The sequence below is a fragment of the Symsagittifera roscoffensis genome, chromosome 6 (assembly GCF_963678635.1).
Source record: "Symsagittifera roscoffensis chromosome 6, txSymRosc1.1, whole genome shotgun sequence".
In the NCBI taxonomy this organism is placed as follows: Eukaryota; Metazoa; Xenacoelomorpha; order Acoela; family Convolutidae; genus Symsagittifera; species Symsagittifera roscoffensis.
Genome location: NC_087067.1, coordinates 39542011 through 39569683, shown reverse-complemented (window position 1 = coordinate 39569683; position 27673 = coordinate 39542011). Strand labels below are relative to the sequence as shown.

Genomic DNA, 27673 nt, shown 5'->3' with positions numbered 1-27673 from the left:
AAAAAAAAACAGCCTCCGTAGGTAGGGTACAGGCCGATTCTCAATGTGTGTGGTGTGCGGTGTTTGTATGTGTGCTTGTGCTTTGGTTTGTTGCTCTACTCTTCCTTATCGTCTGAACCAAACAATTAAATTTTGTGTACAGGGTATTTTAAAAACGTGTTTATTATAAACTCTCTCTCATTTCACAAATAATTGGTTTATTGAAGAGATTTTTTTGCAGTAGGCAGAAAAAATTTGCCAAACTGTGATGATGTATTTCTTTGTGTTGGATTTTTTTCAGGCCTGTTTTCGCGATGTAATGATTTTTCACTGCATTTTTATGAAGTATAACAGAACTTTTCAACTCGTTTTTTTTACAGCCGGTTAAGTTCGGCCTAAAATTGATGAGGAAAAAAATTGCTCGAATTTTCATCAGTTTTTTTATGGTGCATTATTAGCGAAGTTTTGAACCAAAATGATATCTTCAAAACGAATCAATTTATTTGGTTAAAAATAAAGGAGGTAAACAGAGACAATTGGAGTTATTCCTACATCAATTGAACTTTTTTATCTCCTTAATTTTAAATAGAAAGAATTGACTCGTTTTAAGAGTGTAATTTTGGTTCAAAACTTTGCAAAAAAAATTGCACCATAAAAGCAATTCTGTTTCACCTAATTTTATCGGGATATTTCAAATCAACACTATAGTCGCTTGTTCAGCACAAAGTGCAGTTGAAATTCATTCGACCGCGAAATAATGCTTGAACAAGAAATCCCACTCAAAAAAATATGTCATCAGAATTCGAGAAACTTTTGATGTCTACTGCAAAAAAATTACTTCAGTATCCCAAATAGAAAACTTAAAAGAGCTCCAACTTCATTTGAGCCCATTAAGAAATGTGCTCAAATATAGATAATTGCTGATATTCAAACTGGGAGTATCACTCTTGTTTAGGAACTCATAAATTTACACGTAACCAAAAATTGGTACAGCCCATTTTCTCACACAAAAAAGGATTAACGTTATGTGTATATGCATCATTGTATTTAACCAAAGCAGTCACAAAATAAGCAATATCAGTAAAAACTATATTCCTTGAATTCTTTGAAACATTTATTTCTTTTGTTAGTGAGAAAAATTTAATATCCTGATCTGGTAGAATTAACTAAAAATCTCGTTAAAAACCAAATCGTTAAATTGGAAGATCACTCTTTTTTAATTCATCTGTGTGAGCAAGTCTGAAAAACGGAAAATTTCAGACCAAGTTTTCTCAACAAATTTTTAGATTTCTTTTGGAGTCGTTTTGAAAAAGTTTGGAATTATCGGTCAATCAAAAATGATGGTTTCACTTAGAGCGCTAGGCGGATCTAAATCAAATAGTGGATTAAATGGTCTTACTTTGGTCATCTGTAGGAGAAAGGAAAGTGGTACCTTGGTTTATTTTTATCTTCTTCCAGTAAAATCTGTCATATTTGTTTTTTTTTGTTTCTATTTAGAGCTATCTTGCAGTTATTGAGAGTTGCAAACAATTAAAAAGAGCTAATTAAAAAGAGCAAATGACCTATTTCAGAAAACTTTCGCAAGCAAAAGCTAATTTTTCAGACAGAAACTGTGACTCAAGGTCGCCTAAAATCTCTGCATGCAAAAATTTCTCGAAATTAGCAGATTGATTTTTTAAAACTATTTCCGTCTGCTCCTACTTTTTGCTATTTATTGTATATGATTACTTTCTTCATCATGTCACATTTTTTTGTATCATTAAGGTCAGCCGAATGCTCCGAGAGGACATCGCAGAAGGCCGAATATGTGTCGACAAGGAGGTGTGAAAACTCCAGTCGAGAAGAATAAACAACAAAACAACGATGAGTAAACACTCGTTTCCAAGCAAACTTTTCCAACAAAATAATTGTTTCCTTTCCTACAACCCCATTCCCCCCACCACAGACGCACACTCCATTAAAAAACGTACAATTCTACTCAAGTCTAGGCAATTTTTGTCGCCCGACAGCACCAACTCATTACTGGCGCCAAAAACGATGATTTTTGATGGAAGGAAGTAAAGGGACCTTGTTTTTTGTTAATAAAGTGTGAAGGAAAAATGATTTCAACGGTGTAGCGCATACCAACCTCTATTACCAATATCTCTTTTTAGCAATGGTGGGGAAGGTAGTAACAAAGATCCAAGACAACTTTTTCAAAATAAGGAAGCAGCGCAAACCATAAACTTCCCAATTCTTTTGTTCTAGTTCATTGCGAAAAGACTAAGCCAGTTTCTATTTTTGTGATTCTAGTTTCATCAGTAATAGTTTAGCAAAAAAGTCAAAGCCAAGTCCTTTATTGAAACTTTGATCAAAAATTAGTTTATTGTCGAAAGAAAATTTTTTGCAGTCCCTCAAACTCGGGCCAAGAAAATTCGGTCTCAGTTATGAAATCCGAGAGCTCAATCGACAATCACACCCGAGATCCTCACTCGCAGTCGGGTCAGAATAATCCGAACCGAGGAGGGGGGAGAATAGACACTGTTGACGAGCAGAGTAGAGGGGGAGGGGACAACGAGAGTGCAAGACCACTGTTCGGAACAAACGACGATGGACCGAAAGTTCCGAGCAGAAGCAGCCCCGCTGCAGGTTTTCAATTTTCAAAAGACATTTTTTGAAATAAAAACGACAAAATAGCTGCATTTTACCCAAAAACTAATATCATCTTTCAGCTGCTATTTTACGACTTAATTGTAGTAGAATTTTGAAAAATGTGTGAAAAAAAAGTAAGCAAAATAGCATTTTTGTCCCTTAAAAAACAAACACCGCTCTGCTAGGGTTGTAACTTGAGCGAAAGTTTAAAAAAAACGAAATTTTTGTACGACTAAAATTTTTTTGAATGTAGGAATGAGCCCTGTCAGTCCAATACGAGCAACCTGATGACGTAAAAGATGATAGCATATCAAAAGGAGTTGAAAAAAAAATCATTTGAAAAAACAAAGTGTTTGATGAAATTATTTTAATCGCTGTTTTATTGCTTTGGATCAAAAAGTGTATTATTTCACCCGTGCTGAGTTAACAGAGTTGCAGATTTCTATCAGCAAATTTTCAGATCTGAAATTTCTCATTATTTCAAATCTGAAATAACCATGAAAAACACAAACTCAGATGTGAAACTATATCTGAAATAACACAAGGAAGTATCCAAACGTTAAACTTTAACTTCAGATTAGGTGCGTAACTCATATGCTTTTGAGGAAACCACTGAATTCGAAATATTTTGCTTCTTCTGCAAAACTCAGTTATAATTAGATAAATTAACGTTAAAGCACTTCCGACTAATTACACGCACATTTTTCTACTTTTTGATTTCTTTTTGATTTTTTTTCATGTGTAGGTAATTGTATTCCAGTAGCCTCCAATGCAAAAATTAGACGCCGAAAATAAAAAACAAAATATTAGATATTGCTTCAGATCTGATAAAAATCAGGTACGCCAAATTTCAGGTCTGAAACTTTTTTCTGAAAAATTCACTTTCATATTGCAAATAGAAATCATTAAAAAGAAATCATTATGATCTCTTTTTTTCTTTTTCTTCCTCGTACTTATTTTTACTTCTACGCGTAAACTTTTTGTTCATATTTTCCGATTGTTATGAAAAATACAAATACGGACTTATCTGGTTATGATAAACTACCTATTTGGGTTTCGTAGTTAGTATTCTAAAACTACTCGTTACCCATAAAATTGACACTCTTGTGCAGATCGGAGGATAACGTATTGTTTCTTAATGCTAGGGTCATGACGATAGTTCATTCATTTAAAGATTATCTCAAGAATCTGTTTAGATAAACAAGTTTAGCTCATGTCTTACAAATCGGATAATTAATTTTATTTGAATGAGCAAATCATTTTGGCTTTCATTGGGTCCCGTCCTGTCTGGTTTTCGTAATCAAATTGTTTTAAATAGTTTGTATTACGTAATTTGATGTTGCAAAACGGGGACGTAGCAAACAGCAAATGAGGCCTATTAAAATGCGCTAACTTTTTTAACTGCATACGCTAGACAAAATTAACCTAGTATTTCAAATGAAATCGAAAACCACTTCATTTGTTAGCCAAGTTTCACCTTATTAAAATTTCGGCTTCGTACACGCTACGCTGTTCAATATAGCAATTTTGAGTGACCAAAACATATAAAAGCGAACTTTCAAACTAAATTTTTGTACATGGGCATGCTAATCCACCCACATGCCAAACGACGCAAAATTCTATTGTTTGTTTTCTTTAGCGAAACTACACTGCTAATTTTTGTCTCGAATTTCGAAGAAAACGAACATTTATGCTTGGGCTGGTTTTTTTATTATGTCAATTTTCGATTTTAACTCCATACCATTTTAATTTCATACCATCTAAGAATATTGTTGGCCAGAGCTCAAATTTAAAAAAAAATAGATTTCACCTCTGATCATTTTTTAAAAGTTATGGGGGTTTGAAAAATGCTAATTTGATCAATTTCTAGAATTTAACGCGCGATATTTCTAATAACACGCGTAAGCGGCAGATTAATGCCTTGCAAACCGAATTGAGACTAAATAAAAAGTCTTCTTATAAGGAAATACGCAAAACACATCGCTCTGTAGTCCAGATTAACAATTTGGGGATAAAAAGAAGAAAAAAGGGTTTTATGCACTAAACGGCCCAAAATCAAATTTTCTTCATCGTAAGCTCAAAATTGTGCGATTGAATTTGATTGGGTAATTTTAGCCAATCAAATTCAAGTTAGACGGTCAGGCATTCCGATCAACTTTTCCAGCACATAAAAATATTAGACGAAACTTCCGAAAAGATAGAACTTTGCAAAATAATCAAATTAATTTTTAGTTACTTGTGAAACCCTTGCCCAGACAACAAAAACTGAATAAAATGACTTGAAAAAACAAAAAATCAAATTTTTTTTTATTATTTCGGCTAATAAATTCATCTGCTTGAAATGGCAGAATTACTTCATTTGAAATGGCAGAAAACGTAGATGAAACTTGATTGGCTAATTAACCAATCAAATTCAACTACATTAATTTCAGTTCAAGAGATGTAGAAATAATGACTTTGGGCCGTTTAGTGCAAAAGACCCAGAGAAAAAAAAAGAAAAATGTGTATTTTTCAATTATTTTGTCAACTTTTTAACCAAAAAAGAAGCCTTAAAGTGCTGTCGGAACATTCAGAGCTCGCCCTGATATGCGGGCTGTTTTTTCAGTTTAGTTGACTCAAAGAGAATCAGGCCGAGGAAACATGAAGATGTTTAAAGTTTTTGTTAATTTTTGTTTCGTAAGTTAGCTAGTTTTTATAAATAAACACATAGAAAGACTTAGTTTGTTTCGTATTTTGTTCAATTTTGAAAAGCTTAAAAAACAGAAATTATTTTATAAACTAATGGGCGCAATTTTTAAAAGCACACGAGTCCGTTCAAAAATATATCAACGTAAAATGCGCTCTCTGTATTTTGAATAAAATTTCCTCAGCTTGTCAAAATGAACATTAAGCAAGGTAGATATAATTTGTAACTTGCTGAATACAATCAACAGAAGTTAGTCTCAAATTTTTATCAGTAATTACTCAGCGGTAGATATCTCTCAATCTAAGAAGACGCATTGAGAGATATCTACTGCAACTAATTTTACAAACTTCAACTAGACTATACAATACGCAAAAAACAATGAGAAGCAAGCAATGATTTAGCATCTAAATTTGCTATCAGTCTTGCGATTTTGTAGTGTATACTTGAGAAAGCTGGAAAAAAAGTACGAAATAGATTGTGGACAAAAACTGTCAACAAGTTTAAAAATATCAAAGCAGATGTCTGGCCGTACTGAGTTTTTATGAAAAATGCTCGATGATGCTGCAGTTTTATAGTCCAATTCTCTGAAATTTGAAAATAGTCGATTATAATTGATGAGAAACGGATTATTTTGTTATTATCTTTTGAAGCAACAAAATCCAATTTTAATAATCGAAAAAAATTATCGAACGATTGATAATTCTTTATAATCGATTGAAGTTGATTATAGTCATTTTTTAAAAATCTTTTTGTGCGCTATTTTCATTTGTTTATAAAAAGTTTAAACCTGACTTAGTTAATTTGCACTGTTTTCTTATTTCAATCGCGCTTCATAATTAGTTGCGTACTTATTATTGTTTTTTTTTGTTTTTTTTTTGGGGGGGTAGTGAGGGACATGAGTGTAAGAGAGCACAGTCCGGGACGTGGGGGTAGTGGGGGAGTGGGGGAGGGGGTAGTTGGGGACGTAAGGGACAAAGTGGGGAGACGTATGAGAAGCGCGGGGTTTTTAGCGGGTGGGGTGTAGTGGGGGGGGGGGGGGACAAGTGAGGATGAGGAGGGCAAGGGGGTCGTAGTTGGGACAAGAGGGCTGTGAACCGTGCTTGTGGTAGATTTTTGTAGAAAGCTGCAAAAAGTAGAAAAAATTTATATACAAAAAATAGATTATATTGAAAACAAAAAATATGTTTTAATCGATGGTAATGGTTTGTAATGAATTTTGAATTTTGAAACGAATGTATTATAATGGATAAAAAACATTACATTTCGGATTATATGAAAAATTCTGCTTAAAATTGCTAGAAAAAGTCAAATTTTGTCTGTAGAAAAAGAAACAAGCCGAGCACAAATATTCTATAATTTTTTTCAAAAATTGTTGGAACAAAAATGTTGAAAACAAGACACCAAGATCTGAAACGCTACAGATCCGGTAGTTTTGATCAGCATGCTTATTTCAAGAATTTTTAAACCTTTTTCAGTAAAAACAATCTTTTTAGGCTAAAAAAACTGCCCATATAGTACCACTATGGAGTTTCACAGAGTTTCTATTATAGCCCACCCTTTTCTTTCGGCGCTGCGTTAAAAAATAAATTGTTTGCTTACCAGCTCATCTGAGAATATATTTTTTTATAAAAAAAAAGTTTATTCAAATTTATTTTGGCGATAATATAATATTTAGCTTCTTCCCTTTCTATCACTCTACCTATTATTTTTTTTATTCATTTGCAAATGCGAATTTGTTGATAATTTTTTTCTCACCGGTCAATCATTTCGCTTACCAGACCCAATGATTTAAAGTTTTTTTGCAAAGTTTTGTTGAGTTATTTGTTTTTTCTGTACGTCGCATGAATAATTGTATTTATCAAATTCTCTCAGGTGATTAGAAACAGACCGCAACACGTAATCTCTACCGCTTGTTTCTTTTAAATAAAAATTTAGTTACGGTAATCTCTACCGCTGGTTTCTTTATGCTCTTCCACGGCTGAAAAACTCTATCCGGGTTAGTTCAATAACAACTTCTAAAAAAACTGAAAACAATAGAAATATATGCTCGAATTGATTCTAAAATATTAACAGGAAAATTTAAGCAGTCACTTCAACATTGAGTTTTTTACTAAGCTTTGTTATTTACTTGGTTAATATTTTCAAAACATAGCAGCTAGCAAACATATAAAGACATATGCACCATGACTGAAATCTTGTGACCTTGAGATTACTCAACGAGGAGTTGCAGAGGTCACGTGGACACACTTCATAGGAACAAGTGTCGTATTTGGGTCCGGCGTTGCACGGGTTCCCGCTACTCTTTGCACAACCTCGTGTAAGTTCGAAGAATTTGTCGCCGCGTGGAGAGCTCTTGGTGTTAATGAACGTCTATACAAAACAAAATGATCTCAACCCACTAGAAAATTGAATTTTGGGTCATTGATATGACAGATCGTAATCAGGGTTGGATTTAGAGGAAGGGTGGGGGGGGGGGGGGAGGGGTGCTTGGCTGATGCTTTCTCACCCTCAGGGATTCAGCCCTCTTTGGTACTAGTTTATGACATCTATTTTTGTCCGACCAAGTCTAAAATTGTTCTAAAGGCGCCACCGTAGCCAGTATAAACTAGTTTTGAGGGGGAAAGGGTGTCAAAATTTTCCAAAAAGAGCCAAAGACGGCCGTTTAGGTCTCTCTCTAATTTTAAAAAAGTTGCCTACAGCCCAGAAACTTTTGCCTAAAAATGGTGCTTGGGTGTTTCAGGGTGGGAAATACCGTCTCGGAAACTGAACGAATCCAAAAAAAATTAATAAATACTTTTATTGGTAGAATGGCTCTTATCTTGTTTGAAAGATGAGCCGCTTCAGTCTTGCTGCTTAGTTATTGAACCATTTAAAGATCTACTTTTTTATGTTCTATCAATATAAAAATTTTTGATGGTTATAATAGAAAAGTATTTTACTTAAGACTTAATACAAAGTTTTTTTACGCATCGCTTACATAACAGAGGTTGATGTCATCGTCGGCACACTTGTCTACTGTGACGATGTCGGAAGAATCGATTGATCCTTGGGCACATGAGTCATTTGGATCATTTGTCCAACAATGCGCGCAGCGAATATTGTCTGGAAAAACATCAAATTGAATCAAGACTGAAAAATTAATAATGTTGGAAACGAAACACATCTGTGATGGTTTATTTGGCAAAACTTTTATTTTAAAAACCTTTCGAGAGCAGGTGTAAGCTGGCGGGTGAAAGCTTCCCGGGTTGGCCAAAAATTGCTTATCATAGAAATTTATACAATTCTATACCTACAGGAAATTGTTCAAAAAACTCTCATATATGAAAATTGCATGATGAATATTTTTGATATGAAAAATGTATGATAAGGATCTTTCCATAAAAAATTGATTTTTCCTTCATTTCTCTGTTTTGTCCAAAAACACAATAGCCAATGTTTTATCTCTCACAAAATATCCATAGGTTGAAAAAGAGGAAAAACTAACACAGGAGAGCTGCATTAGAAGATTCGCAAAGAAAGTTAATGGTTTAAATTTCACCTTAAACAACAACTAGAAAGAGTAACCTTCTGTATATGCTTGGAAAAGTTTTACTCCTAAATGGTGTAATGAACGAAAAAGTTTTTTTTGGCGTCAAATTTTTCGACAGAATAAAAATTATCTTAGCATATGAAAGCTAAAAAAAAAAAAAAATTTGAGTAACAAAAAAAATAGTAGACAATTTTGATTCATTTGTACGAGAATTCAGCTTGAACTTGGAAATTTAGTTGCATGCATATCTTTTTTTGAAATTGCTTGTTTGAGCATATAAAAGTTTTGCAACAAAACTTCTAGCCATGTAAAAAAAAATTTTCATCCTATTTTCATCAATACAAATTGTATTATAAGCACTTTTCTGTACACTTATTGTTTAAAATTGTATGATTTTGGTATGAAAATGAATGAACTTGCTTTGTAAACTACAAAATTGGTTTTAGTGTTCCTTTTTTGAACAGAAAGTTCTTACTTCAGATTTTCTATAACACGCTACGACAATTTTTTTTACTCATTTTTAGGTATTAGATTTGTTGTACTTCTTAATACCAATATTGGGAACTTTCAAACTTCATCTGTAGGTTACCAGTAATTCGTTACCCTTCTTTAACACAAGCTGTTTGTGTCAATTTGTCATTTTTGACAGCTGGTTTCTGTAAAAATACGGATTCAAAACGACTGAAAAATGCATTGAGGGTAGTCAGAGAAAAAAGATTTGTGTGTTAAAATCTCGCTTGTTCATAGTTGATCAGTAATGGCACCAGAGCAAGTATTTAAAGAAAATTAAAATCAGCTGATTAATCATATAAACTTGAACGACCTAATCAAATGTATTGACGCTGTAAGAGCAGACAATGTAACAGTGTTTCAAGTTCAACCGAGTTGACCAAAAATGTTGCTCATACAGTTTTCATATTGACACTGTAACAGTGTTTCAACCCGGGCTGACCGAAAATGCTACTCATACAATTTTCAATTTTCATATATGGAAAAAGCCTGTCATACATTTTCATGCATTTCCATAAGTACGGAAAATTGCAAAAAAGGTCTATGATTAGTGATTTTCCATATAATCGAATTGCATGATTAGCATTTTTCCACAACAAAAATAAACTTGATTTTTTTGAACTTAATTCCTTCTCAATATTTTCGGATAGTGTTTTTAACAGATAACACGTAATAAAGACCTTTGTTTACTCAAAACTAGCATCACTAAAGGTTCAACAGTCTCGCATGTTACATTTAGTGGAGTCGGTCGAGTTGTCTTAGAGTTGCGTACCCGAATGATATAATGAAATTATCAATTTTTAAAATTTCGCCTAAAATTTTCAACGATGATTTTTTTTTCAAAAAAATTTGAACTTTTTTAAGTCAAGTTTTGGTTTAACATAATGATGCTATGAAAACAATAATAGGCTTTGTGAGCGTTTTTAATAAAAAGTGATTCAAAGAAACGAAAAAAAAGGCTACGTTATGCTCACAGAGATGTAAAATTAGCATGCAAAAAAAATTCAGAAAAAGTTCGTTTGAGTACAAATTTCGTGTTGAACAAAAAAAAATTGGGGTGCAATTTTGAAATTATTTATAATAATTTTTTGTTGTCTTATTTTAAAAAAAAGGCTAGTCTTACTATTTCCATGCGTCGAAATTATATGGTTAGCATCTGTTTGAAGAAAACGTGTTTATGACACCTACTTATCTGCCAAAACAAGAAAAAAAATCTTCGAAAACTATATGACACCCTTTTGGCAAATTGTATGAAATTATTTTGACTAGTATTTTAACTTAGACTTAGTTTATGGAATTGTATGATTAGCATTTTCTGTCTATGGATGTCAACCCGGGAAGATGGATTCAGCGCAGCGGCCAAAATAGTCAAAAGGATGGAAAAAGAACACATCTAAAAAGACTTGAGTTTCAGCATTTGCCTTAAAGTACTTGTATACTTTGTTCTCATCTTTATGATCATCGATAACTAATATATCTAGTGGTAAAAATTGTTTTTTCACTTTTACTCTGGTATTATGGCCGAAAACTCGGCGATTATCAACTACTCGCTGTTTTGCTTAATTTTCCAAACCGGTTATTTTTGAAGCTTATTTCATTCAAAATTTTGATTGCAGAATTGTAATAAGCTAGTATAGTTTTTGGTCATTCGGTCCTTTGCCCATGTAGGATTTTTTTCCGGGTACTTACAATGTCTGTATGAGTCTTCGTAGTAGTATTCATTTGTGCTCGCATATCCTCCGCCTCCATTGTCGCCCCCACCCTCCTGAAGGCCCTCGTAGTCGAAGAAACTGTTGCTCTTCTCCGAGAAGGATCCGAAGGGAGACGAGAAGAAGTTGTTATACGAGTCGACTCCTTTGATCAAGTCCGATATGAGGTGGAAGAAAATTAACTGGATGAAGTTGCGATAGTTAATTAATATGAGTAATACCATAGTCGCTAATAATCTAACACCATCTTCCTGAATAACATTAATAAGATAAACAACAAACGAAAGTTTGTGTCAAAGAAGTATTTTTCTCAACAGAAGTAAGCTTTATCGAGCTCAGCATATCAATTTAATTTTTTAATTTCCCTGCAGGAGTTGCAAAGGAATATACGTAAAATTCAGCAATAAAGCTATGAAAAAAAAAGAAACAGTAGCTGGTTTTAATATAATTAGCTGTAAAGTATATGCTACACTAATAAAAAAGATAAAAAACAATAATGGTTCATTAAAGGTAATTCCAAAGCATAGTGAAGTTGAATTTCTAATTTAAGACGCTTAAGATTTGACCAAATGACAAAGGTTCGCAGACGTTTAGGTTTTCCGATTGTTTTATCTATAGAAGAAAGACATTTTTAATAACATCTTTTTTTTACAAAAGCTATTTGTAATTCCTTAAGAAGATTTTGAAAACATGCCATCTTTTCTACCGAAAACGTTTTACATGTTTTTTAGTACAGTAATGAAATGTGAACGCCAGTTGTATATGTGTAGTGATCGATGCTTACCAGTCCTTTTTTATCATTATTTTTGGGCAATTTTGTTGATGGAAAGAACAATAAAAGCTCTTTTGAGCTAAACATTTCTCATTTTTTGTCTTTAGGGCATATTCTACTCCAATTCAGGCCATATACAGGCTCAAAAAGAGCATTTTCTGACCCTGAAAATTTCCAAATTTATGTCTGAAAATTTTTTAAAAAAGAGAACGATCAAGAGATCTCCAGAATTTCATGTATTTATAATTGCACTGTTATTGTTTACACAAAATCTACATATTTAAAGATTTTCAACGCGTTCAGAATTTCAGAGTTATACCCGCACCGAGCGCCCATGGATCATAATCGATTATATTGTCATAATATGGTCAGCATCTATAAAATGACGAAATAATCGATTATAATCCATTAAAAAAGGATTATAATTCTAATATTTTTACCACAATAAAATCCATTTTAATCGATCATAATCGATTATAATGGATTTTTTCGAGAGGGTTATTCAAGAAATTTACAATTTTGTTCAAAATTATCTCATTTCCTGTTTAGTGTAGTTGCTACGTGTTATGTTTCATAAAATGTTACATTTAAGAAAAAAGTTTATATTTTTTTTGTCTCAACTTTGTCTCATTCATTCATCGCAGTTTAACACTTCATTTTACCAGCCCCCCCCCCCCACCCCAATCCAGTTGAGCCCCCCATACCCAGTATACTACCACCCACCAGTTTACTATCCCCCCCCCCCCCCCAGTTTACCTCCCCTCCCACCATTTACCCCCCCCCCCCTCCAGTTTACCCTACCCCTTTAGCTTGGGGGGGGGGGGGGGGTAAGAAAGCTTGAGGGGGCGAGGGGATGACCAGTTTAACCCCCCTCCCCCGGTTTATTTATCGCCCCCTCCAGATTTATCTCCCCCCTCCAGATTTATTTAACACACACCCCCCCCCCCCGGTTTACTTCCCCATCCCCCAGTTTATACCCCCCAGTTTACACCCCTCCCCCCAGTTTACCCTGCCATTTTAGTTGGGGGGGGGGGTGATGTAAAATGCTTGAGGGGGCGAGGGGACGAAGTTGAGACATGGCATTTAGTAAAAGACAGGGCATAAATTGTGCAAACTTCTCGCAAAATTTGCAAAATTTTGCAAAAATAATCGAATTTAGTTCTAAAAATAAAATGGATTATAATCAGTTATAATGGATTATAATGGATTTTCATTTCTAAATAATCGATTATAATGGATTATCTTGGCAAAAATAATCGATTTCAGTGACAAAAATAATGGATTATAATCGATTATAATGGATTATTATGGATTACATTTGTTCAAAAATAATCGATTATAATGGCAATATAATCGATTTCGTGGTCTGAATTATACATCCGTAATGGTTTATAATCGATTATTTTTGTCTCGGGAATCCATTATAATCAATTAGAATCCATGGGTGCTCGGTGCGGGTACGTACTGGTTCATATTTTTGAAGCTTCATGTTTTCGTAAGTTCGCTTTTATAATAAAAACATGGTAAGATTAATTGATAGCCATTTTTGTGCTCACCATTTCAATTTTCTAACATTGCTCTACGATAACCCTGAAAACACTTTTTAAGCATGATTTTTATTCTCATTCACAGTGTTTCAGATAAACTTTCTGGAAAACAAAACAAGGGATCAAGTTAGCATCATCCCCCCGAATAGACCAAGTTAAGAACCTCCAACCCAGCGTTCAATTTAATTTAAATCTACTTGTAAACTGATCTATTCTGGTTGGCTGAAAATTCGAACTCAGAACCAAGTTAACATCCCCCTCCCAAACGGATTGGGGGGGGGGGGGGGTGTTAACTTGGTCCAAAACAAGCTCGCAAAAATATTTATTATGAGGTACTGAGCGTTTTTCCAAACTTAAAAAATAGGTGGAAATTTTGTTTAACATGACGCATATTCTTTTCTAGTCGTCGAACATTGAAGTAAAAAGGGGCAATAAACTATTCACGGACACTGTAACTAGAAATTGTTACAGATGACAAAATAAAAGTGGGATCTTATCAACTAAAACATTGTTATTCAGACATTTAAGAACAGTGTGATCAATGAAATCCAATGGGCTGAAAAGAAAAACTATTACTGTTTCATCTGATAAGCAATGAAAGTTTTAGTTTTTGTTGTTTTAAACATTGATAAAAGCAAAGGCAATGGTTTGTGTTGGTTTTTAAAATTTTCAAGTTTTTGGTTTTAGAAGGTCATGCAACGAAATTTGTAACCCTTCCGGAAAGTGCGACCTTATCAATTTTCACCCTTTCGTCTGCTTGTCGGATATATTAGAAAAAATTAACACAAAATTTTAAATTAATTTTCAATTTTTCAGTCTCTCAACTAGTTACTGAAAAATTGAATATGTAGGTTCCAATTTTTCAGAACCTCAAAATAGGTCATCACATATTCAATTTAACTTTGAAAAAATTACCAAATTGTTTTACAAAAAGCCTTAAAATCAGGAAGGATTAGGTATTTTTGTAGCAAATAGTAATATAACTCCAAACCTCAGTTTTTTATGCGGGGCTGTAAAAAATTAAGCTGGTAGACAGTTTAATAAGGCTTTTTGAGCAAAATCAATTCATCTGAAAGAATTATAATCTGTTTTTGTTATAAATTTGCAATAAGTGGTTGTTAGGGGTGGCATAATCTCTGTTTATAACACTAGTTAATCTTTTTTTCCTATTAAAAATAAGCCATAAAGTGAGTATGCCTCGTAGGTATTAAAAAGCAGACATCTGGTTCAAAGATCAAAAAAAATTTTTTTGCAATCTGATTTCAGATGAGAGGCACCAACAACAGTTTTTAGATTGTAAAAAAGTAATATTGTTAGGGAGTTTAATAAAGTTCAAAATATAAACCTCGAAGTCATTAAATTTGAACTCAATAATGTTTTTTTTTCTGTGAAAAAAAAACAAACAATTGCACCTGGAACAAACTGCTTTTTTTGCTATTTTCCTGAATTAAATTGATTTTTTTAGTTGAAATAATTTATATGTTCGTTTTATGCAATACAGTCAAGAAAACGCGTGTAAAAAATTATAATGTGATTGATTTCTGTGCATAATATTATAAAACGGAAGGTTCCAATTGATAACTGCTGACAGACCGATACAAAATGTTTTTAGATTGCGACAGAGTTTTTGAGAGGCACCAACAACAGTTTTTAGATTGTAAAAAAGTAATATTGTTAGGGAGTTTAATAAAGTTTAAAATATAAACCTAGAAGTCATTAAATTTGAACTCAATAATGTTTTTTTTTCTGTGAAAAAAAAACAAACAATTGCACCTGGAACAAACTGCTTTTTTTGCTATTTTCCTGAATTAAATTGATTTTTTTAGTTGAAATAATTTATATGTTCGTTTTATGCAATACAGTCAAGAAAACGCGTGTAAAAAATTATAATGTGATTGATTTCTGTGCATAATATTATAAAACGGAAGGTTCCAATTGATAACTGCTGACAGACCGATACAAAATGTTTTAGCGGAAATCAGATAAGCTCAACTTTTCTAGCCAAGGTGCCGAGAAATCATAATCCGGGAAAGATCAAAAAGATTACGGTAACTTACTCCAGCTTTCAAATCTGCAATTTACAAATCTCATTTCCTTATTTCCAATCACAGCCCAAAATAAATAGGAGCTAGTTTCAACCAAGAAGTTACTAAACCGAAAACCTGTTTATTAAAAATTACATGCTTTTCTAAGTGTGTTTCAAACAAGTCATGAACAATATTTCTTCAACCCTCAAATTTTGAAAAAAAGAATCGAGGGCAAAACCTGGTCAAACATCATTCATGGTTAATCTTGAAAATTGAAAAAAAAACATGAAAAAAAAATGAGTTTCTTATCTTCGCGCTGGGCGAAAATGTCCGCGGAATAAATTTGACGGCTGATAACCCAGAAAATTATTCATATGAGTAATTTTTAGTTTTGCTATTCTGTTTTTGGAATTGTATGCTCTTAGTTTTATCTGCAGTTTGCGCTCTGTCTTTATGCTCTTTCTGAATCACCTAACTTCAGGTGCTGCCGTAGAATTAATAGCATATTTACAAAACTATTTATCGCCCCCTAACTGTAAATCTCCTCCAAAAAGCTGTAAGTGTGAATTTATGACGAACTTTTCCCTGGTTTGTCGTTGGGCTTCAGACTATTTATTGTTTAAACTTTAATAATTGGGTTGGCCAATTGACGAAACATGTCTCGCACAGGTCGAAAAATTGAAACCTTAAAATCAGTTCCTTATCATAACATTTCATAATTAACAAAGTTTAAAGTATGATAATCATTCAAATTTGGACATAAATCAGTGGTGGATTTATGCGGGACGCCACCTCAGCCTCAGGAATTCGACCCCCTGACTATTCAATCAACGTTTCCACAAAAAAAATTGATAAAATTTTGCAAAACTTTCCAACATAACCCCCCCCCCCCCCCTCCCCTCACTCGAGAGAATCCTGGATACGCACCTGCACAAACGCAAAAGGAATGCATACAAAGAAAGAATTGAGATGAACAGACTCAAGCTCCTTGGGCAATCCTTTTCGCCCAGTAATTTATACACACGTAATTAAAAACGAAATATCTTAATTTTTGTGGGTGCTAATTTTGATGGGCATAACTTTCAAATAAAGGTTTGAATTTTTGGTTAGTAACAAAGGAAATAAGTTTAAATTTTAATTACAAAAAAATAATCTTTCTACTGTGACTAGCGCCTGAAACTTTTTTCCAATTCAAATCAAGCGATTCTCAATATAGCAAAAAAATGTAAACTACGTCAGGACTTTTTAAAAATATATATATGAACGGGGTTAGAAGTTATTGCAGAACTTCTCAAGTGTATATTCAATTTAAATATCAGCTTATCTCTTTTTTGGTAAAATTCCCCTGGGCTGAGAAATTGGGGAGCAGAATTGAAAAGTTTGGTAAGAATTTGCCATTACAAGTTGCGATTCACTTTAATGGAACGGTGTAATCAATGAAGTGGGGAAAAATCTCTATTTTACATAAAAGGGAGCAGTAAATAAAAAGTGGACAATTTCACTCAATTTAGACTCTGATTTTTCCATCACGCTTGATATAGATATAGCCACTTCAAAAAATAAAGCAGGCTCATTAAGTGAATTTCGACCAACAGAAACCACTTTTTGTTATTTTCCAATATATTTTCCCTTTTTAATTGTTTTTCAGCAAAAAAAGAAAAGGTATTACAGCTTCGGCGATTGAGGAATATATTTTGTTTGTTTTTGGTATTTACTAGTTGTAAATAATCAATTTACTGATTGCTCGAGGTAAACAAAAGGCAACTGTCTTTTTGACAAAAATTTGAGAGGCTTTTTGTTTGGCGTGTGAAAAGCTGCACGAATGAGTGAAGATAAACTTCAGCTCGCTTGGTAATCTGAATTTGTTGCCGGCACTATCAAAAAGTCGTTCAGCGCCTGGTTGTATAATACGGTCAAACGACCACTCTCCCTGCTTTATTTTCTGTCTTCTTTTCATCTTGGGTGTAAGATTCTTACCCCATCCCTAGCTCATTATTTTTCCACCAACTTTAAACCTCTTTGGGGCTCTAATTCGAACTAACAATCTCGCGCAAGGTGTAGCTCAAATTTAAATCGCATACACGCTAAATTTATTCACAACACACTAACTCTTTTCACCAACCGAATGGCATGAATTTACATACTAAATTGCGCGGCAGGTTTTCATGATTCTGAAAAAAAATAATTCCTGTCTGCAAAAAAGACAGAAAAAAAACGAAGAAAATGTCATGAATTGATTTCAATTTGCTTCAAACCAACCAAAAAGTTTAAGAGCCAAAAGTTTTCAAAAACCTACAAACAGAAAAACTTAAGTAAACAAGGAAAACAAAAACTTCTCCAACTAAATTGAGCAAAATACAAGAAATTAATTGTAGGCCTAATCTTAATTGTATTTTGGCATTTTAATTTCCTGTGTACATACTTTGAACAAGCATTCGACAGGTAGAGCGGGATTGAATTAAGTTATAATCCTTTTGTGGCGCTTGATTTATGGTTTCAATTAGAAATAGCCTCCAAAAGTGGCGGAAGGCGTTAGACATGTGTTGCTCAACAGAAATTACACAAGGCTAAAGCCTCTTTGTGAAAGAATTCAGGGTCCATAACAATGGGCGTGTCAGGGGCTTTTTGTAGGAAAATAATGTCATGGAGATTTTGTCATAAAATGAGGATCTGTCGAAAAGAATTTATTAAGAATTTCGAACATTTTCAACTATTCATTTTTCTTAAAGCATATGAATAACCGATACAAAAATCAACAGAGTAACAATGACAAAATAGACAAGAAATGAGTACATATGAATTGAGAGTAATTTTTTGATGGAATTTTTTAGCTTTTACAATTTTTCATTTTAGAGGATATCCCAGTGCAGTTCGAGCTGCAAATAGTTTTCCCGAAAATTTTTTCAGTGCGACAAAAAACAATCGAAATTTATCCTTATTAATAGTTTGTTGCTTCACGAGATCCGAACCAGCAAATTTAGAGCTGTTTGGTCTCCAGCGCTATGTTAAACAAGCATTGAAAAAAAATCAAATTCAGCTGAAAACTTTTTTGGCATTCCTTTCCTAGAATGAAACCTTTGCCATTCCCCGATGCACGGTCATTATTAAAAAGAAATTGGCAAATATTTAAGAGCTTTAGTCTTATTTTTTGAATTCATAAACAACCGGCGAGTGCCCTAATATTTGCACAAAGCTTACTAGTGGTTTTCGGAAACAAGCGGATATGTTGTGTGACAACGTGAAAAAATTTCCGAATTATGTTATTCGCAACTATCTATTTTACAGTGAACAAACTTGCTCTGAAGTTTTAAAAATTTGTCCAAAATAGACTTACAAATTAACCAAAAACGTTGAGCGCAGTCTGGTAATAAAACATATTAGCGATCATAGTTTTGGCATGAATATAATATGTCTAAATTTAGGATCAATACAACCAATTTTTATAAACAATATTTTAACCAAATTCAATCTCACTGTTGAAATCATTTCATACATTTTTATACATCTTGAAAAAAATTTAAATAGCTAGAGCGAAATTATATTTATCTTCTGTTCGCGTCAAAAAAGCTGCCAAATTGAACTTAGGAAACGAATGTACAAAACTGCACTTTCAAAAAAACTGCATTTTAACCACAACAGCTTTTAGATATCAAAAATTCGAAATGCTGCCTGGAACCTCTGGTTTGCAGTAAAAATATTACTATGTGATAGAGATTTTTCTTGAGCTCGAAATTTCACTCAAGTTTTGGATTAAACTTAAAAATCAAATTTTGAAAATCAAAGTAGTTTATTTAGTTACTTTGAGTTACTTGGGCAAACAGGTTGTCGCAACCAGTGGGTAACATGTATTTATGATAAAAGTATATAAAAATATATAAACACAGATATATAACATGTAATAATGATATAAATATATTAAAATGTTTAAACACAGATCTCCCGGCCATTTCTTAATCAATATAAACTCCCCGGCCACGCTCAATTTTTGCTGATTCCAAACAGTTTTAACTACGGAGTTTTTTATCCTCTTTTATTCACTACTTTCCCTCTTGGAAGATTTTTCTTTGGGTCGTCGTCTTTGTATTGATTTTTTTCGGGTCGTCGTCATTACCTTGTTTGTTTGCTTGTTCATTGGGCATTTTTTGTTTTGCTCTGAGCCCCGTGATTGGTTTCTGGCACCGGTAACTGCTGGCTTGCGTTGCTTTCACCCATTATAGGTCCTGTCAACTGTGTATTCTCTTGACTGTTTTCTGCTTCCTGTGTTTTCTCTTGTCTACTGGATTCCAGTTTAGCAAAAACACTAGGCAGGCCTTTACTTTCAATTGGTCTGCTCGCCCTTCTCATAATGCTTTTGCCCCATAGGAGTGGTGGTATTTTGTTGATATCTCGCTTTTTTTAGCTGTTTCCGGTATCACTTCGATTTCCGATGATAACGGTTAGACCTCGGAATCTTAATTTGACGACGCTGGTATCGTAAATAAATCACGCCTTTTAGTTTTGGGACGCCTTCTGTCCATTTTTCAGGTTTTTTGTCAGCTTGTTATGTTTGGACGGGGGGATTGTTTGACTTTTGCGGTCAATGTTTGCTGATGTGCAACTGAGAATATGTTCCCGCATTCGCGGCGTTGCTTGCTTTGCCGCTGGTTTTGATTGCCCGATGACCTTTGCTGACCTTGTTTTATTTTAATTTCTGCTTTGGAATTCTGAAATGACATCTCGTCCCCTGCTTCTTCAGAGTTTTGACGTGTTGTTCTGTTGGTCTATGAAACCAACTGGTTCTTGTTTGACATTGACTCGATTTCCGGATGAGCTGAAGTGTTGCTGACTGTTGTTTTTCACTGTTATACTATGCTTTGTTCATTTTTTTGTGTTTCGCGTAGTCGTTGTTGCCGTTTCTTCTAATAATTCTTAAGAGATTTTCTAATTTAACATTTGCGCCATGAAAATATCTCGCACCCATTCGTTCGTTTTGTCAACGCAGTGTGCTGTGGAGGCTTCTGTCTTGCATGGAATTGTTCGCACAATCCGTTGATTTCTGGACTCTAGATAAAAATTTATATTGCTCAAACAATATGATTTTTTCACTGACGAAATTATCTTCCATTTTCGACCATAGGTCAATGTTTGACAATGTCTGTATGTCGATGTTTGGCTTTCGCTGCGGAATTTGTCTTTGCGCCTTTTTTCTCAGACCTCAAACTTGGATAAAAATTGTTTTCAGCCTTACTGCACGTCAGCTTCAGTGTCAGCTTCATTACTTGGGACTTTTCTTTGTAGTACATCTCTAGTATTTATTCGCTGTCTTTCATTCTTGTGTCTGAATCGCATTTCATGATTTCGGTACTCGGTATCTCACTTTTGCGTTTTCGTCTCGTCAAATATTTTGATCATGACCTGACTGCGCTATAAATTACTTATTTCTAGTCAACATGTTGTCCCGTATAAAAATCTGAATAGCCAAAAACGGATAATAAAACTTTTGTGCTCGTTTTGATATTTGTGAGATGCAAAAAAAATGAAAAAAAAGTGTACACGTTAAACCTTCGTTTCAAACTCATCTTTCATTTAAAAACAAAAACATAAGTCATTTATGACAAAAATTACTCATATTTCTACCGCAGGCAGACTTAAGATTTTTTTTTGCCACTTCTTTCAAATTCAAAGCAGCTCAAACTAAGAAACAGTCTGAAACGAAAAAGTTTCGGCGTGGCATGTTCTAATACTTTGATATGATGACATATTTCAAATAAAGAAATAATTGCGTCATGCAACATTTCAGTTTGAGGCCAATTGGCTCTTTTTTGGGGAGATTGACATACAGATCTCGAAAACTATTAAAAAAGAACCTCGACTTGCTTGTTTTAAATTATGTAAGATGAACTTTCCGTTAAGCATTCTGCAACGATACCACTCCTCATTTTTCTTGAAAGTGAAATAAAAATATCGATCACCGTATGTATAGGACAGTTTTTCATTTTGTCTTTCCCAATGTTTCCGTCCAGTATGCTCATCTTTGTGCCAGGTTTTTCTGATGAGCCATCTGTCCTGCAACCATGTATTGTTTTCCGCGAGCCAGTGTCAAAAGGTTTCCTTGCAATTCTGTACATTTGAGTTGATCAGATCAATCACTATTAGAACGCAAATGATCGGCTTCTCCCTAAACCGATGTAACTAAAGTTTTAAAGATTTAATCGTTTAATTAGTTTTATTTGAATATGCCTTCAAGTTGTGCTTTCTGACTTAAGGTTTTTTTTGTGGATGTCTGCTTGGGATTGTATCCTCAGCAAAATTATCACCCAATTTATGTTCCCTCAAAAACCCTCTCTTTTGTCCCCGATTTTTTCAAAGTAATTTTTTATGAAGTTTTGCCATCATACCCCCAAAAATTGTAGTTTTCAGAAACTCAAAAAACTCTTGTATTTCATTGCATGAACGTTGAGAAATCAGTGCAATATCGCGTAATATATGGAAACAATTAAACAAATAACAGACGAGATATCTCAGTTTTTCAGTTTTTGTTTTTGAAAGTTCGGACTTTTAAGAATTTTTGTGGTCAAGAGTTCATGTTCAAGTAGTTTTAATTTTTATCAATACTCAAAACTCACACTTTCAGATTCATTTAATGTCGATACCGAGTACTCTTTAACGAACGAGTTCCCAAAATACGAAAATAAGCGGCAAAAAAATGATACTACGCAAATCTCATTTTACGAAACAAAACATACAAATACTACAAACAGGATATTAGGGAAAAAAATGAAATTTTCTTTTTTCCCTCGCGCACCTTCTCTTTACCACCACATGATGCAACCAGCCTATTTCCTGCAACCAATCAAATTCAGCGAGAGTCTGTAAATGATGTGGTCCTCCCTTCACTCTCAACCAATCACACAAAAGAACCAAGCCCCAATTAAGCCACTCAACCATCCTCCTTATCGTAACAGTATTAGCTCTTCTCGTGTGTCGGTTATTTAACAGCCCTAGAATGATTCGACCCCCAATTGCGATTCAGTTTTGACAAACCTACCATGACCAGGAAAACGTTTCTCCAATGAAGCGTAGAGGAGCGTCCACTTATGTTGATCTTAATTGCTAACTTTTCTCCACAAAAAAACTCAAAATAGAGTCTTTTCAAGGTTTTTTTACAAGGTACACACTCAACACAAGTAGAATGGTCATTAAGTTTCTCTTTTTTGTCGCAAGTTTGATTGTTCGAGTTGCAGTTGTAATTATAAAACTTTCAGAACAATCGATTTTTGCATTATTTCAAGTTTCCAGGTTTGCAAATGATAGAAAACTAGAAGGAAGATTACTAGAAGGAAGACTGAAACAAACAAATTAGCTAAAAACGAAAAAATTGTGAATGTTGCAGTAGAAGAGGACAGAATAAAATACCAAAAAGCCATGATGTCAACATGAAACGTTAACTTGATTTTAAAACATCTCAAAGTATCTCACATTATTAGAGTCCTTACACAGAACAATGCGGACAGCAAGAAATGATTCTCAAATGATGATAGTATTTATCTTCTCAATTATATTTTTTCTGTTTTTTTTTCCCGAAAAGTCGGCTCAACTTCATCAAGACCAAGAGGAAAAATCCAACTTTGAAAATTTCGCTAAATCTTATTTGTGCATAAATGAAAATCTAACTAACCTTGACACGGCAAAATCGCTTTTCACAAAAAGGCTTAGCAGAACGTCAACCAATTTCCACAGTACTTAAAATTATCATGAGAGTAAGCAAAATTCCAGGCCTCTGGAAAGTAATAACTGCATCAACAATCTTTTTGAAAAATGACAAATGAACAGTGAAAACTGCCGTCACTGTTATCACTGTAATCTGTAATGAGCAAAATTTCTGAAAATTGTGTGACCCAGCATTATTCGAGCTCATGGCTAAACTCTGGATTTGTGAAAAACTGTTCCAGCCCATATTTATGTGGCTATTATGAAAAACAAAGACTAGCGCATGTACAAGATCTCAAAAGTGATATTGGGCTAGAGGGATGTTTCAGATCTGATTTTTCATTACCTAAAAAGCATTATGTACATGTCAAAAATTATTCATCAAAATTGTAGATGAGATATTATTAAGGGAGATCCCAAGCTTCTCTACTCGGTCCTCTGTTTTTTGCGTCTTCTTAATTGATTTGCCTGATTTGTTGAAATTCTGCGGCCCTTATAACTTCGCTGCCGACCTCAAACTTTCAGCGAGTGGACTAAAAACTGAGTCTGAGCGGAATGGCGTAAAAGCAGTGGAACATTGGTTCAAACTGACTAAGATGCAATGAGCGGACGAAAAAGCACCAAAACTGAATTCCGTGGAAATAAAACTTCTACAGCTAAGTATAGAAACCGGGAGATTTATTTCAAGATTTTTGAAAGGAAACAAAGTAACTTAATGCGTTTGTACTATAGAGTTGAAAGCATCATTGGCCTGTGCAAATCGTTGGAGTTACCGTTGTTATCTTTTCGTCTAACTTGCTCAAGCCTCTTGAAAAATGATTTGACAAGAATTGAAAAACTATAGAAGAAGCAATAAAATAGGTTTTGGAACCAAATCTGAGTTTTTTCAACCACTAAGACTACTCACTGTTTTTTGCAAAGTTCTTTCATTTATTCGAATTGCTGATGATGTCGAAACATACTGGGCCACATTGAAAACCCATCATCAAGTGTTTCGCTTATTTTTTTGAGCTCTACGAAGTCAATTAGGCAAAACAGGACATTTTTGTGTTATTTTTGTCCAAAACTTTTTTTCAACCTAGTTTCGGAATCAGTTGTCAATTTCTGTAGTTATTGAAAAGTTGGACTTGATTTTTTTGGCTCATCGAATTTTGCCTTGCTTTTTTAAGGCCGCCCATTTTAGTTAATGAGGACAAAGAAAATATTCAGCTGCATATGATAGTTGAAAAAAACCAAGGACAAAAACAGAAAGTTTTTAGTTGGAAAAAGACAAGAACAGAAAATGCACGTGATGAGTTTGTGTTCAAGGCTTGTTAATCATAACAATCTTGAATCAGGTCTTTTCGAACCGCCCTGACTTGTACAAAACTACTCATTGAGCTAAAAGTGTAGCGAGAAATTCCATCATTATGTCGGAGGACAGAACCAAACAAGATGGCCCGATGCTCCAACCCTCATTACGCTAGTAGAAAAAAGCCTGAATCCAAGGTTTTGTTTTGTTTTTAGATGATAAAAACGTAACCGACGATTTTAGGATAGTGCCCAGTGTCGTGAAAAACATGATACAGTTGAAAAAAAAACAATGTTTCTGTTGACCTAAAAGCGCTGAAAAAATAAGCAATGCAGTATGAGTGACCATAAGAACACAGTTCAACAAAATCATAGATCACTTTAAAAAAATCAAATCCTAGGATGAAACTGTAATCATAGGCTCCCTTAAACGGAAATCGTAGTGCAATGAACTGCTTAAGGAAACCTAACTTAAACTGGAAAAAAAGTTTGCAAGTTATCAAAAACCTGGATGCACATTTTGGTTTTTGCCCCCAACGAGCTACAGTAGTAAAATTTGCCCCCAAACTTTACTACAGCGAGCCAAAGCTTCTTTTTGCATTGTAAGTTTTTGGACTGTTCAATCGAGTTTTTAGGAACTCTAAGTGAATTAACAAAAGTAAAAATGAATGATAACCAAAATTTGCATGTACTTCTACCGGCAGCCAAATATGGCTTGGGTGTTTCGTTCAGTCGCCCACTAGCTTTACTTGCTTTTAACATATGTAAAACAAGCTTAAGCAGCTTTTTGATTAGGAGCACGAGGTTGATTTCAAAATAAGAACCTAATGATATAAAAAGATTCAATGCTCACCAAGATATTTTTGAATCGCATTGGTTGAATATCAATTCGTGCAGAAAACTAAAATTAAAGTTGTCAAAACACAAGCTTAGAATTTCTCTTCGGATTCGCTTAGAAAAAATAACAACAAGAATTGTTGTTATTTTTTGTTATTTTTTGTTGTAAAAAAGTACTCAAAGCTGAGGGGCATGTTTTTTGATGAAAAGGGCAGGCAGATTCTCTAAGCATTCAAATTTGTTTCATTAAAATTTTTGCCTCCACTTAATTGCATCCTACTTAGCATTCTAGTCCCTAGCCCGATTGTTTTCAAGCTATTTTTCTAAAACATTAAGCATTTGTACCGAGAAACCCAAGGCAGCTAGTTTTAATAAGCAGATAATCTCCCTTGCAACACACGTTTGTGTACTTGGCAAGGTTTTTGATATAATACAATCAACAAAATTCAAATTTTGTTCGAAAAGATTAAAATAAGAATCTGATAGGCTAGTAGCTTGATATCAGTTCAGGAGGTCCTTCTTAGGTTTCTTCTGTGCAGGCGTTAGTTTTCTCAACCTGATCGAACTGATTCCCAAACATTCTTTACTTTTATTGATTACTTATTTTTATTTATGCTAGAAATAATTCTCTGCCAATTAAGGAAAATCCAAAGTTTTTTTACTCGGGGAAGGATGAAGGATTGGCAAAGTAACTTCACTTACCAACACAAGACTGACTTTCTGATTTACGTCAGCGAAAAAATGACTAAATCACATAAAACATGTTTTGGTCGATGTTGGAAAAGGTTCTACACAATTACTTCGTCTGTTCACTCAGTCCAAAATTCAAGGAAATTTGACAGTTTAGGGGAAAAGGGAAACAGGAATGAAAAAAGAAAGATTCGGATGACTGCGAATCAAATGAACCAGATTGACAAAATTAACCTCTGCACAGCATAAACCGGAGTTGATAGAGACTCAAAAAATTAATATAAAATGAGGCTACGAGTCTTTCAAAAAACGATACTAAATAAGAAAATTTCGAAAATAGTTTTATCATTCATAGCATATAGGCACCCTGATTTTCTGGCTTTTCCTTGAAAAATATATCCATTTAATTAAATTTCTCTAATTGTCAGTTTTGCGATCTTCCGCCGTTCCAGTGCTTATTCTACATGGAGCTAGTCAGTCCATTACCATAAAAGCCCATAAGAGATGCCTATCAGTACCCCATGTGACAAGCGTCAAAACGTCTGTTTGCTTCGGATCTCTCCTGTGGAGATATCGCGGCTCTGAATCAGAAGTGAGATGAGCGGAGGCGAAACTTTGCTTTTTCGGATTTGAAAGCCTGCAGATTCTCTCTGCACTTCTCACACAAGATAGACCATGCTATCCATCTCCGGTTACGTCTTTTCCGCAAAGGGATCCATGATATTTACAAAACTTTGAATTTAAAAGAAGTCCATTAGCAACTCTAAGTTGCTGATTTGTCAATTCTAATCTTAAATTGTTACATGGGATGTCATTCAAGCATTCCTGGGGAGTTTTGATTTTTTCTACATCAGTAGATTCTAGACCATTGGAGAATTTTTGTTATCAAAAATGGGCTCCGTTCTCCTGAGCTACTTTGTTTTCCGGAGCTACTCCACCGTTTGGTGAATCAAACCAAAGTGTATTGCGTCATTCTATGTTCTATCCTCGTGCTCCAAAGCAAAAATATTGCTTGAGAAAGCTTCTAATTCTATTGCTGAGGCTAGAAAAACGGGTAAATCTAGTAGGCGAGGGGAAAAACACCCGATCCAGAATGGCTGCCGATAGATCTGCTTGCAAGAAATTGGTTGCAACTTCTTTTCTTTCTATATTTTTGTGGCACTCCTAACCGTTGAACGTATTGCTCCCAAAAATCATCTTGCAAAAAGGATCATATGCTAAAATAAAAAGAGTTTGGAATAATCAAGTTTTTTAAAAAAATCTGAATCTCACCAGCGCTAAGTGAAAATCTACAACAACAAACAAAATGAGTGTCTCTACCAATTTTCCTACTGATAGTCTTGTATTGAAAACTTCAATAATCTTCTATGCCAAATTATTAATTTTAAGAAGTTTGCAACTGATATATGATTGCTCAAATCTCCACACTTTTATTTGTCAGGTTCAAATGTATGCTGATTGGACCACTATAAAGCCAATGTTTTGTGCATGCCAAGTAACATTGGATCTCGAAAAAAATTGTTTGAAAGAGCTGGATTTTACTGCTAAGACCTAATAGCGAGCTTAAGTGGTCTGCTAACTGACGCTCAAAAAAATTAGGCTTTGTTTTTAATTTAACCAGAAGGTTAAAAAATTTATAGTATCCAAGGGCACAGTCAGGAGCCCTTTCATCGCATAATCCAGTCAAAATCTTAGAATTACTTCAGATTTGGAAGTGACGAAGATGAAAAAGATATGAATAGAGCGGTTGTGATTGAAAAGAAACTCGATACAGGTC

General features: G+C 34.1%; 1 protein-coding gene across 7 annotated transcripts; it reads right to left on the bottom strand.

Annotated features, from left to right (window-relative positions):
- Positions 1–7348: 7348 nt before the first annotated feature.
- LOC134847768 (uncharacterized) lies at positions 7349–17303 on the bottom strand. Of its 7 annotated transcripts, none has more exons than XM_063864984.1 (4): positions 17128–17303; positions 11025–11295; positions 8274–8398; positions 7349–7666 (listed from the first exon to the last, which is right to left on the bottom strand). In XM_063864984.1, exons 2-4 carry the CDS (start codon positions 11266–11268, stop codon positions 7421–7423), a joined length of 615 nt encoding a protein of 204 aa, XP_063721054.1. In that variant the 5' UTR covers positions 11269–11295; positions 17128–17303; the 3' UTR covers positions 7349–7420. The 7 variants fall into 7 exon arrangements, with proteins under 7 accessions (XP_063721054.1, XP_063721052.1, XP_063721047.1 ...); XM_063864982.1 differs by lacking the exon at positions 17128–17303 and adding an exon at positions 16318–17107; XM_063864977.1 differs by lacking the exon at positions 17128–17303 and adding an exon at positions 16318–17105 and having other exon boundaries at positions 11025–11656.
- Positions 17304–27673: the final 10370 nt, after the last annotated feature.